This window comes from Callospermophilus lateralis, chromosome 12, assembly GCF_048772815.1.
Source record: "Callospermophilus lateralis isolate mCalLat2 chromosome 12, mCalLat2.hap1, whole genome shotgun sequence".
Lineage (NCBI taxonomy): Eukaryota > Metazoa > Chordata > Mammalia > Rodentia > Sciuridae > Callospermophilus > Callospermophilus lateralis.
This window is the reverse complement of record NC_135316.1, coordinates 101,162,790-101,175,502: the sequence shown is the minus strand read 5'-3', so window position 1 is coordinate 101,175,502 and position 12,713 is coordinate 101,162,790. Positions and strand designations below refer to the sequence as shown.

The window sequence follows — 12,713 nt, the reverse complement described above, 5'->3', positions numbered from 1 at the left end:
CTAACATTTGAAAATTAATAATTGTACACATATACACACAACTAGAATTTAGAAAGGTGTAATTTGGATATTAATCATATCCAAACATGTAAGCAGAGATAGCTTATCAATGAAGCAAATACTTTTTATCTATTAGTTGCATTTATATGTGTGTGGGTATATGTATACACATATATATGTTTAGTTTTCAATAGACCTTTATTTTATTTATTTATATGTAGTGCTGGGAATCAAACCTAGTGCCTCACACATGCTAGACAAGTGGTGTACCACCACCACAACCCCAGCCCTCTGTTTCATTTTTAGAAAATTTCCATCTCCACCCCCATCCCCGATTCTTAACACAAATGCTCTATTTATTAAAAGAAATCTCTTTCATAGTGGTTAATATTGAGTATGTTCATTTGCTTAACACTAATTTTATAGCTAAATGACAAAAGAATATGAAGTTATTGTGACTCAGTCTACCAACTTTTCAGATGACTACTGACAGGCTTTATTAATAATAATGACAACATTAGCCCCCTGCAGTGGTGCATGCCTGTACTCCAGCTACTCAGGAGGTTGAGGAAGGAGGATCTCAGTTTGAGGCCAGCCTGAGTATCTTAGTAAGATCCTATCTCAAAATAAAAAATAAAAAGGGCTGGGGATGTAGTTCAGTGGTAAAGTGCCCCTGGGTTCAACCCCTGGTACCAAATAAACAAATAAATAAATTTTAAAGACTTTTAAGATTAGCAATGCAGATGTGTATACACACAGAGATGCATGCCCCAACACACAACTGGACTTTCCAAAACAAAACAATGATTTCCCAATTGTGGAATAAGAGGATGGTCCCTATCAGAACACAAACTCATAGCCTCGAAGATCAATATAAAGAAATAATAACAAGAAACAAAGCATAAATACAAAAAGGACAGTAGTCTTGAGGAAAATTACAAGCCTCAGAGGCTTGATCCAGTATATCTAATCTGCAATAACAGGTTAGAGAACAAGGGAAAAGATGAGTAGATGGAGGAAAACAATAAATAATAGAAATTTTCCCGAGAATGAGGAATCAAACCCGCACACTAAAAGTGGATCTGGAATACAAGTCAGGGTGATGGACAGAAACCCACACCTAAGTGTAACTTGGTATAGGGGACTGGGAATCAATGAATTCCAGTGATTAAAAGAAAACCGGGCCAGCTTCCAGACAGCAAGAACTCATTACTTACAATGGAAAAGAAATCAGACTTAATATCAGAAATTAGAACACAGTGGAATTCATGAACTACTGAAAGACAAGAACTGAAACCCAAGAATCCCAAACTCAATCCAATACCATTCCATCTTCAGGCCTAAAGAAACATGTTTGAGAATATGACATTTCAGAACATACGGTCCACATGTTGCAGCTGAGGAACGTTCAGGGAAAAAAATTCGAAACAAACAAACAAACTAGAGCAGAAACCTCAACATCAGGGAAAAATGAAGAAGATACAGTAAATAATGAAAGATAATTCCGGTGAGATAACATGAGAAACTGAAAAAGAACTTTAGAAACAGGTAAGTACAACGCAAAAAAAAAAAAAAGTAGCTTGGAAGTATGAAATCAACTCACGAATCTTTAGTGTTAGAAAGTCAGGGAGCTGGTTACACAGTCTTCACAAATACAATGTTTGTCTGAATAGGATGATGAACAGAGTACAATTTTAAAGAACAGAACTTCCAAGTTATCAGTGAGAAGAATAGTTAGTAACCTGATTCAAGCAAGAGTAGAAGAAAAAAGAAAATAGAAGCAAAACTGGGAAAAAAAACATTAATTTAAAAACAAATAAAAATGATAAAAATAAGTATATTAGATTGAAGCTACATTTTCACATAATAAAAAGGGTCAGATTGGGTGTTTTAAAAATTGGTTATAAACTTAGAAAACAATTAAAAGACATGATAAAGAATACTTTAAAGGATAAGGTAGATAAAAACAGAAAGGTGGACATACAATATGATATAAGTGAACTTTAAAATTAAAGCCCTTAAATATGACAAAGCTACTATTTAATGATAAAGGGTACAAAATTCACGTCATAAATCTACACATGCCAAATTCTACTATAGATAAACATGGAAATATTAGGAATGCAAAGAAAAGTTAAAGCTGTATACTGAAATAGTCAAATGAAATCACAGAATGTCTGAATCTTGGGTTAAAACAGTCCAGCCAGGGGAGAAAAGGCCGGTCAGGAAACAACACTAGCAAAGCAAATCCAATGCCAGGTTTCAGGTTCTTGGGGCTTTGTCGTTGCTACTCTCACACTTTTATATGTTTGAAAATCACCATGAGGAAAAAACAGCCTGAGTCGTGGAGCGAGAGAAGAAAGAAGTAAAGAAATGCAAGAAAGATTTGGATGCAAGGATTTTTGCTTCAAAGTTTCATCTCTGCCCTAAAAATTTTTTGAAACATGTGAAATCTGACTCCGATTTTAGACTCAGAAACAGATATATAATGTTTTTCATCACAAATAGTTTTTAAAATAAACATGATTTATTTTTTAGAGCAATTTTACATTAAGAAAAATGAGTTTTAAGTAGAGTTTCCACACCTTTCCTTCTTAAACCCCCTCCCCACTGCCCCTGTATAAACATCACGTATTATTGTAACAATTTGCTGCAATGGATAAACCCATTTCAATGTTTTTAGTTAAAGGCTACAATTTACAAGCTATGGATGTTGACAAATGCATAATGACATGCATCCACCACGACACTACCACTATTTCAGTCCTGAATCCTGCACTCAGAATACCAGAGGAAACTCAGACTTTCCCCTCTCTGTGTGTGTGGTGTTGGTTATTCCTGCCCAGAGCTGCAGCTTCCCATCCACCCACTTGTCACTTCAAAGACCCTTCCTGTTTAAACGATCTCTGCTTGGCTCCCCTCCCTGCACTGTGGTGGTTACTCAACAGCTGATGCTAGTTCAAAAAACCAGTAACATGTTAACTCAGCTTTATATCAAACCCTACAAAAGTGAAATCTTGGGGAAAGGGATCTTTTCACTCATATAATAGTTCAGAGACTATGGTACCTATGGGTACCTGGACAAAACAAATTCTCAATTTCAAAAAAAGGAAAAGAACCTAACTGTAAGATGAATCAAAATGAAGAAATTACTAATCATGAAGCTATGGTAAGAGGCTGATAATATCCAAAAAAACAAGTTAAGATACACATGGTTTAACCCCTAGGAGAGACATGCCCATGAACAACAAAATAAATATGATGATAATTTTAAAAAAGTAATAATAAAAGTCACAAAAATGAAAATTTAGGGACAAAACAGGATTAGGTATAAATAGACCAATTTCTTTCTTTTTTAAAAAATACTGGAGATAGAACCCAATAATAGGGCATGTTACCACTGAGCTACATCCCAGTCCTTTTAATTCCCTTTTATTTTTATTTTGAAGCAACGTCTCACCAAGTTGCCAAGGCCAGTCTCGAACTTACAGTCAGTCCTCCTGCCTCAGCCTCCCAGGTGGCTGGAATTACAGCCATGTGCAAATGCACCCAGTTCCAATAATTTTTAAAAAAGAAAAGCAACATATTATTTCAAATTAGAATATAAAGAAAAATGAGGACAGATGGGTTTTTCATAATCACTTTTCTTCTTGAGAACATATTTTAAGAATTAATATGTGTAGAAAATTACAAGCATTTATCTAATCATTTAACAATTCCATCACTTTAATTTCTTATGCTAAATATAAATAAAATAAGCTATCCATTGAGGCAATTTTACCACAGAAAAATAAAAGTAATGAGAAAGAAACAGTTCTCTTGGATAACAAATTATAATACATAATATACAGATATAATATCTAAAACAGTGTGGTACTAGCACATGAATAAGCAGAAAGATTAAAAAAAGAAAGTCAGGCTGGGGATGTGGCTCAAGCGTTAGTGTGCTCGCCTGGCATGCGTGTGGCGCTGGGTTCGATCCTCAGCACCACATACAAATAAAGATGTTGTGTCCACCGAAAACTAATAAATAAATATTAAAAAATTCATTCTCTCTCTCTCTCTCCTCTCTCTCTCTCTCTTTCTCTCTCTCTTTAAAAAAGAAAGTCAAGTAACAGATTCGCATACACAGGAGAATTCAGCATGCAATGAAGGAGGCAATTCTAATTGGTATGGAAAGACTCACTATGCAATAACAGTTCAATAATCAAGTAGCCATTTTTCAAAAATTAATAAAATAACTTCTAAATGAAGAGAAGACTTCACCATGAAAGAAAAATAAGAACTAGATGAATACATAGAAGAAAACTGTTATTTACCATGGAGTAGGAAAAACCAAAGCATGCCACAACAACAAAACTGTGAGAATAAATTCAAATGTCAACCATGAACAAATAAAAACTTTCTTCATATGAAGAAAAAAATAATGTACAAGACAAAAAGACAGGCAACAGATGAGGAGAAAATGCCTCCAAATCCTGTCTGTTGCTTTTATATCTGCATTTATTTGTCAATCCTACCAGAGGAAAGAACGGTTGCTAGATTAGAGAAGGGAACAATCACTTGCTCACAGAGCACTGTAGAACCATTCCCCATAACCCAGGCCCCCATGGACAACATGGTGCAGGCTTGGCGTCCCTAAACTCACAGAGAGGCATGTATCTGGGACAGGAATGCCCAAACCATTGAACTCAGGGCTTATGTAAGAGATATTGGCATATTTTTTCTTCCTCGGCTCTGGGAAGACAGAGACAGAAAATATGCAAACTTTGCTCTGGAATGTAAGCAAACCCTCTGGCAAGAGGAGAGGAAGCCCCCTCCATTGAACAAGTTCATGTACCAACCTGGACTGTCAACAAATGGCTCTGAAAAAACAGAGACTTCTTCTCCATAGCTCTCTATCTTTAGGGTTGTTATTCCTTCATCTAGGAGCTGGGGGTCAGGGGTGGGGAGACTGTGGGAGTCTTTGCTTAGAAAATCCCAGTCCTACAGAAATGTCAAATATTCATAGAACATTCTACTATCATAAACTAAAGGACATTCTACAACTCAATAAGAAAACTCAAAGGGTAAAGGATCTAATAGTCAACTCACAGAACAGGAAATGTGAATGAATCTATGAAGAAAAATTCAACCCACTCATAATAAGGAAATAAAAATAAAAACAATATTCCATTTTTCACTCTCATACAGGCAAAGATCACTTTTGGCCAGGGAGAGAAGAAACAAGCTCTCCTGTAATTTCAAGGCAACCTGAAAATACTTAATAAAAGTACATATTGTGGGGCTGGGATTGTGGCTTATTGGTAGAGTGCTTGTCTTGCATGTGCAAGGCCCTGGGTTCGATCCTCAGCACTGCATAAAAATAATAAATAAATAAATAATAAAGTTTTGTGTCCAACTACAACTACAAAAAATAATTTTTTTTAAAAAAAAGTACATATTGCTTTCCTGGAAATTCTGCACACTTATATGCAAAATGGATGAAGAGGGTTCCTGGTAACTGCAATATTTGTAATAGAAAGCTACTAAAAAATGATCAACACAGAACTGGTGAAATTATATGACTAGACATCTATTCAACAGGCTATTGCAAGTCATTAAAATAAAGGTTATAATGTTTTAAGTTAAATATGCCACACTCCTGAAGATGTCATGTTAAGTAAAACAAAGTTTACTTCTACAGAGGAAAATAAACAGCTGTGACAAAATGTGGTATAGAGTGGAGGGAAGAGGTATAGGTCATAGGGCTGAGGTACAGCTCAGAGGTGGAATGTGTTCTTAGCTGGATTAGAACCTCAGCACCAGAAAAACAACAGCTCAATATGGTATGGAGAGTCGCTATTCCAATTTTCTATACATCTGTTTGGATTTTTTGTTTTTTGTTTTTAGACAGAATACTACCAATTCTATTACCATTCCATAAACTAAGGAACTGAAATTTAAGCAAAATTATACATGATATACTTCATTAAAATAGCATATTAATAAATCATCTTTTTGATAGAGTATTATTCCATCTCTTCATCTATCAAATGTGGAGACAAGGCAAGATGCGTAAGAGAAATGATAAGCCAAGGGGTGTGGAATGTGAAGGTGGATGGAGAAGTGAGTGTCCACCACAGACGTGGGCAGAGACCACTCCAAAGTATGCATAGGCATACTTTATTCAGGGAAAAGAAAGGAGCCTCATTTCACCCACAGGGAGATGGCCCTAGCAAGGGGCAGGAGTCCCATTAGGGCCACACGAAGGAAATTTTACTGTGATGTTAAAGCATTGGAATTTTATATTTAAGCCTTGAAGCAAGTGGCTTAAAAAACATAGATGGGCTGGGGATGTGGCTCAAGTGGTAGCGCGCTCGCCTGGCATGCGTGCGGCCCGGGTTCGATCCTCAGCACCACATACAAAAAACAAAGATGTTGTGTCTGACAAAAACTAAAAAAATAAATATTAAAAAAAAAAAAAAAAAAAAACATAGATAATTCTAACACATAAACTCTGACCACACTGAGAACAAACCCAGTCAGATGGATAAGTGTTCATGGGCCAAATTTGGTGACTTTCTCAGAGGCATATTTCCTTATAGAGAAACATATTCATTATCTCAAATTTCTCTCTTGAGGAAATTAGTAAAATGAACACGCTCCTCACATTTCTGTTACCAGAAAATACATACAAGTTCTAAAGCTGGAAAAAGTGACAGTTCAGTCAGGAAATTTCAAGTTTAAAAAAAAAAAAAAAAGACAAAGAAAATTATAGCCCTCCTGGCTCAAACTGAAACAGTAATTAGAGATAAGATACAGTTTAGGAGGTAAAGAATTTGGTGAATGTGCCTTACACATTATAATTTAAGGTTAGTAAAGAAATTTAAAAGAGAAAATCCACAGTTAAAAGCACATTTCAATTGCTTAAACAATGTTAGAAAGAAATGTTTGGCATGTGTAGTAAGAACGGCTTTCAAATACCATAAAGTCTAAGACTCCTCGATTATGGGCCCATTCACTAATATCCTACCATCAAATACCCCTACACACAAATGAGTTCAAGTCAAAATGCATTTCTTTGACTGGCAGGATCAGAGTTGCTGCAAATAAATAGAAGAGAGAAAAGAAAGATGAGGAAATGTCGGGAGCCATTCTCACACGTGACTGGGTGACTCCCGGTTAGGGTCTGAGGCGCTCTGGCTGTGTCGGAGCTTTCCCGGCCCTCTCCTGTTGAGAGAACCTGTCCGTGTGGGGGTGTAACTGACCACTGACCCCAGAGGCCCAATCACTGACCCTGACCTTGGAGTGCGGCCCCCCATTCAACCTTCATTGGATGGAATTCTCCCCTGAATTTCTTGCTCCCCAATAAAAGGCTACTCCCTGGCGTGCTCGCCCTCTCTCTCTCCTGCTAGCCCTGAGTAATCCTTGCTGCCCTGCTGGGCGGTTAGAGGAGGGAACCAGAGAGGGGAGCCATCTCGGACCTGGTCATAGAAAAAGGTAATTGAGTCTGTGTGTTTATTTCGATCTCGCTAGCTAACTTTTATGCCAAGAACCTCATTAATGAAACCATTGCGCTGGCCGCGTGGTAGAAGGAAACATTAAATGGGAGACACATGTACCAAAGTGCGTTATTAGCACAGATCAGAACTATGAGATCTGATATGATGCAATCCTTATGAATTGGAGTCTCCCGCTCCACAAACTTATTTATGACCTTTCTTGATGGCATAGCACACAATGTCCTGGCAAACTAGCCAAGATACAAAACATAGGTACCTAGATGGTTTTGACCGGCAACACAGAATTATTTAAATATCAACTTTTAGATCTTATGCTAAAATGACTGTAGAATAATCTTGAATAAACTTATGGGCTAAAATAAATGAGCCAGGAACAAATACCAAAATAATAATAATAATAAAAATACCATAACAGCTGGACACAGTACTGCATGCCTATAGTTCCAGGAGGACTACTTGAACCCGGGAACTTGAGACCGGCCTGGGCAACATGGCAAGGTCTCATCTGAAAACAAAACAAAAACCAAAAAGGAAAAACCACAAGCCCATGGTAACAAACTGCACTTAAAAAAACAAAAGATATTAGTTGTCAATTCCTTAAATACCCATGAGTACCTCAATTAAACAATCTTGTATTTCTTGTACATGGAATGAAATACAAAGGCTTTGTCACTTCAGTTTCTATCAGAATCATATTGAAAGCTGTTATTCTCATGAAGACACAAGAACATCTACCCTTTAATAAAAGACATGATTTTTCTAGTTAATTATCTAATTACATACACTTAATTATAAAACACATAAGAAAGACTCTAAATCCAAATAGACCAAGCCAGGTATGGTTGGTGCACCCATAGTCTCGGCTCCTTGGAAGGCTGAGGCAGGAGGATCAACTGAGCTTAGGAGTTCCTGGCCAGCCTGAGCAGCGTACTGAGATTCAGGATAGGTGGATGGATGGATCCACCATCCAAGGATGGATGGATGGAGGGATAGACAGATTAAAAAACTAAATTCCACAAATATATCAGAGTTTACATTAACTTTCTATGGACCAAACTGTCCAGGCAAATACAAGACAAAGATTGTTGACTTGGCTAGGAAATCATACACTGCTTATAGGGACAGAAGTAAAAATGTCTGGCTGACGAGGTCATGTAGAAGAGGATAAAATCAGATACAGAACACAAAAAGGCAACTACCAACAAAGAGGCAGAAAACCATTTGGGGCTCAGACCTCAGATTCCCTATTGTTGAGGGAAGGACAGGACCACTGAGGAAACCCACTTCAAGGATACAAGGTCACAGGGCTGATGAAGACAGGCATGGAGAGAACCCAAAACACTCTTCCCTGCAACCACCAGCAGGCAACAAGGATAGTCACAAGAAATAGTCCACCTCTGGGGAAAGGGCTTGAGTATGCAGACACATTCAGAGAAGGACAGGCTCAGAGGAACTGTGAAAGACCTTCAGGCTCCCAGTGGCTTCTGAAGAACAATCATCTCAACAAAAGAAGACTCAAGGCAGATTTGGCTTCCTCTGGGAGCACCACAGCCAGCCCCAGCCCAATAAGGTGTGGAAAGGCACAAGTGTGTTTTCCCACAATTCTATTGGCCAGCAGCCTGTAACCCCACCCATCCATCCCAGCCTCTGTGGACAAAGGTGTTTTATGAATGGCATGATATACTGAATAGAATCCCATCAAAATTCACATCCATCAAGAATCTATGCATGTGACCTATTTGTACACAGGTCTTAGCAAATCAAGATAAGAAAAGGTCACGGAGTGGGGTGACTCCTAAATCCAATATGACTACTGTCCATACAGAAAGAGGGAACTTTGGGCACAGAGATGCTCAGGGAGAAGTCCAGAAGACAACTGTGCTGTGCTGCCACAAATCAAGGAAGGACAAGGAGTGTCAGCCACCACTAAAAGCTGGGAGAGGCAGGGGTCAGGTCCTTCTCAAGGCCCCAAGGAAGAAACCAATTCTTCTGGCACCCTGATGCCGGGCTTTAGCCTCCTGAAATGCGAAAGAATGTGAAATGTGAAATTCCTGTTATGTGAGTCACACTTTATCATCATTTGATATGATAACCCTAGCAAACAAATGCAAACTCCATAAAACTGGAAGCAAACTAAAATTCTATAGAAATTGAATAGTTAGAAAGATAGTGGTATTTTCTTCAAAGGAGTACCATACAGGAGTCACATGGAACACCCTGGAAGAACCTCAAACACACAGTGTCAGAAGTCAAGCCCAAAACAATGTAGACGATTGAGCCCATTAATACAAACTGTAAAGAAAAGAAACAGGTAAGAACTAACCATGCTACTTGGGTATACAAAATTCGAAGGAAGAACTATATGGAAACATGAGAAAGTGCTGAGAATCCAGTCAGAAGAGGAGCTGGCGCTAGAGAAGATGGAAGGGGAATAACTGAGAAAAAGAAGAAAACAGGAAGCTGGCTAAGAAGTGCTGCAGAAGACACGGTGGAACACGCGCGGAGTTTTGCTTTGCTCAACATCACATTATGTTCTGTGTGTGTATAGTTCAAATTGAATAAAACAACAAAAAAAAGGAGGAAGCCAGGAAAGCCACCTACTATAGCACTGGCAACTTCCTGAGATCCTGGCTAGAACTGACGGATGATGTCCACAGATGCAGGGGCGGCCACTGGTTTCTGGTCCTCATAACAGGGACAGGCCTGGCTGGCACTGTGATTATCATTTCTGAAAGTTTACTCTAGGTTCCCTTCCTTTTGAAGATTCTGGAAGCACTTACTCCCTTTCTATTTGCAATACCTAGCGTAGTGCCCCTGAACAGCATATGAACCCTGACAAACAAACTAATGCTGAAAAATTCAAGAAAAAACCCAAGAGGAATTTCTACCCACCAAATACTATCAGTAACAAAGCAGAAGCCTAAACCCTGATGTTAGGTTCACAGGATTCTTACCTGTCCCTTCTTGGTAGACAGCACAAGCATAAAATCGAAATCTTTATTTAACAGTTTATGAAACTAATTTTTAAGATATATTAAAAAAAAAAAAAAAAAAAAAAAAAGCCAGACATGGCAACACATGCCTGTAATCCCAGCGACTCAAGAGACTGAGGATCACAAGTTCAAGGCCAATCTCAGCAACACAGCAAGACCCATAGCAACTTAGTAAGAGACCATCTCAAAATTAAAAAAAAAAATTAAAATTAAAAGGGCTAGGGACATAGTTCAGTGGGAAAGCACCCCGATTAAATCCCCAGTACCACAATAATTAAAAAAAAGGGGGGGGGGAGTGGTGAGAGGAACAGGACCAGGTGTTACCTGCAGTCTCGTATTCATTTCTAGGAAGTAGAAATTCTTCCTGGAGTCCACCAGGAACTCCACGGTTCCAGCTGAGGAGTACTTCACTGCTCTGGCAAGAGCCACAGCTTGTTCTCCCATGGCTCTTCGAGTCTCCGGATCCAGAAAAATGCTATGGATACAGAAAGCACTCTTATGCATTTTGAATAAAAGTCAAATTATCTTGTTCTTAAATGTTACTCAGATATAGATCATCTCTATCAATTTGTGAGTTCACAATGTTCTATACCTTGTATGTTTTATATTACTGCCTTATGCAAAGCATGCTTAAACAAATCCATCTCAGACTTTTATAAAACATCTGAACTTTTCACATTATAACTTCAATCCATTTGTAAAATATACAACTACTCTTTAGCAAAATTTAATGAACATATACATTCAGAGTTGCTTCAAGCTAAATTAAGAGAAAATAATTTCTTAGAAACTGGCATAAAGTCAGTCCTCCTTACACATGAATTCCATGTTTGCAAGTTTGTCTACTTGACAAAATCATTTTGTAATCTCAGAATCAATATTTGTAATACCTTCATGATAATTTATAAATACATAAGCACAGAGGGGAAAGCTTTGATATGGTTACTATACTGAGGTTGGACAAGATGACACTCTGCCTCATTTTAGTGCCTACCTCCAAACAGTGTCCTCTTAGGCCTATTTCGTGTTCTGGGTTTTTTTTTTTTTTTTTTTCATTTTTGTGCATTTTCTCTTTCTTCATTTGTTAGGGAGTGGGGCTAACTTCTTTGTTTACCTGGCACCTGAATACTGTGCTTGAGAGCAGAGGCTGTGAAGGGCCTTACAGAGAAAACCCATTGTAAGATTGGCTCTGTGCAGGTGTGTCATGGTCTTTGGCCTGAATTGTGGGCTCACCATTAATAAAGTAATAACAAAGGCTGAATAATGTGCCCTTCAACAAAAACATACAGGAAGTGAGATTATGAATAACTAGTTGCCTAAAATTGTTAGGTACTGTGTGAAAATGTGATGGCCAGAGGCTTGCAGAGACCTACCCTGTATTTCCTTTAGGAATAATGGTTCAATATGAGCTAATTCAGTGTTCATGACACTTTACAGAACATAGCTGCCACAGATAACAAGGGCCAACTAACATCTAATAAACCACAGCACCTTTGTTTCAAAATCACCTTCCAACAAGCAAGTAAAGCTAAAATGTTCTTAACAAACCCTGAAGAAAAATGCCATCAGATAGGCTACATTTTCACATTATGCTTTTATGCAAGAAAGGCTTTGAGAACAAAACATTGACTCCTTTTCTATTAGTGGGTTAAAGTATTTTCAAATAAAATTTAGATGACATGTTACAAAATGTTATTATTAACTAGCATAATCCCTTTCATCAATATGCCAAGATTAATAAGAGTTGCTCTTGGCTTAACTGTGTTACGATGCCCCCTTCTCTACCAGGCCCAGGCCCATTCATTTTGTTTTGCTGTTTTTAATTTTAAAGCAAATTCCAAATTAGTTATCATTTCATCTACAAAAACATTCATATCCATTTCTATATGTATTCCTTCATTCTTTTTATAACACAACCACATTTTGAAAAACTAAGCACTCTTTAACACTCTGTATATAATTAATATCCAATACTCAAATTTCACTGATTAAGTCATAAATCTTTATACAGCTAAATTTATTTGAATTACGATCCAAGTACAGTGCCGACATTGCGTTTGGTTGGTTTGGTATTTTAAGATTCTTTTAATCTACAATGCTCCTTCTCTTCCCTTTTTTCAGGTAAGGACCAGGTCATCTTCCTATCTCATTCCTTGATTTCTGGGTTTGGCTGCAGGCAGCCCAGGTGTCCTTTTACACTAGCTTTGTATTTCCA

At 37.8% G+C, this 12,713-nt stretch overlaps 1 protein-coding gene across 2 annotated transcripts in view; it reads right to left on the bottom strand.

Annotated features, from left to right (window-relative positions):
• The window catches only part of Pcca (propionyl-CoA carboxylase subunit alpha), a 360,840-nt gene that overhangs the window by 184,288 nt on the left and 163,839 nt on the right, over positions 1-12,713 (bottom strand). For both annotated transcript variants that reach the window (XM_076871993.1, XM_076871994.1), the window contains exon 12: positions 10,823-10,973. In XM_076871993.1, coding sequence (XP_076728108.1) covers positions 10,823-10,973 — 151 coding nt within the window. The remainder of the gene's footprint in view (positions 1-10,822; positions 10,974-12,713) is intronic.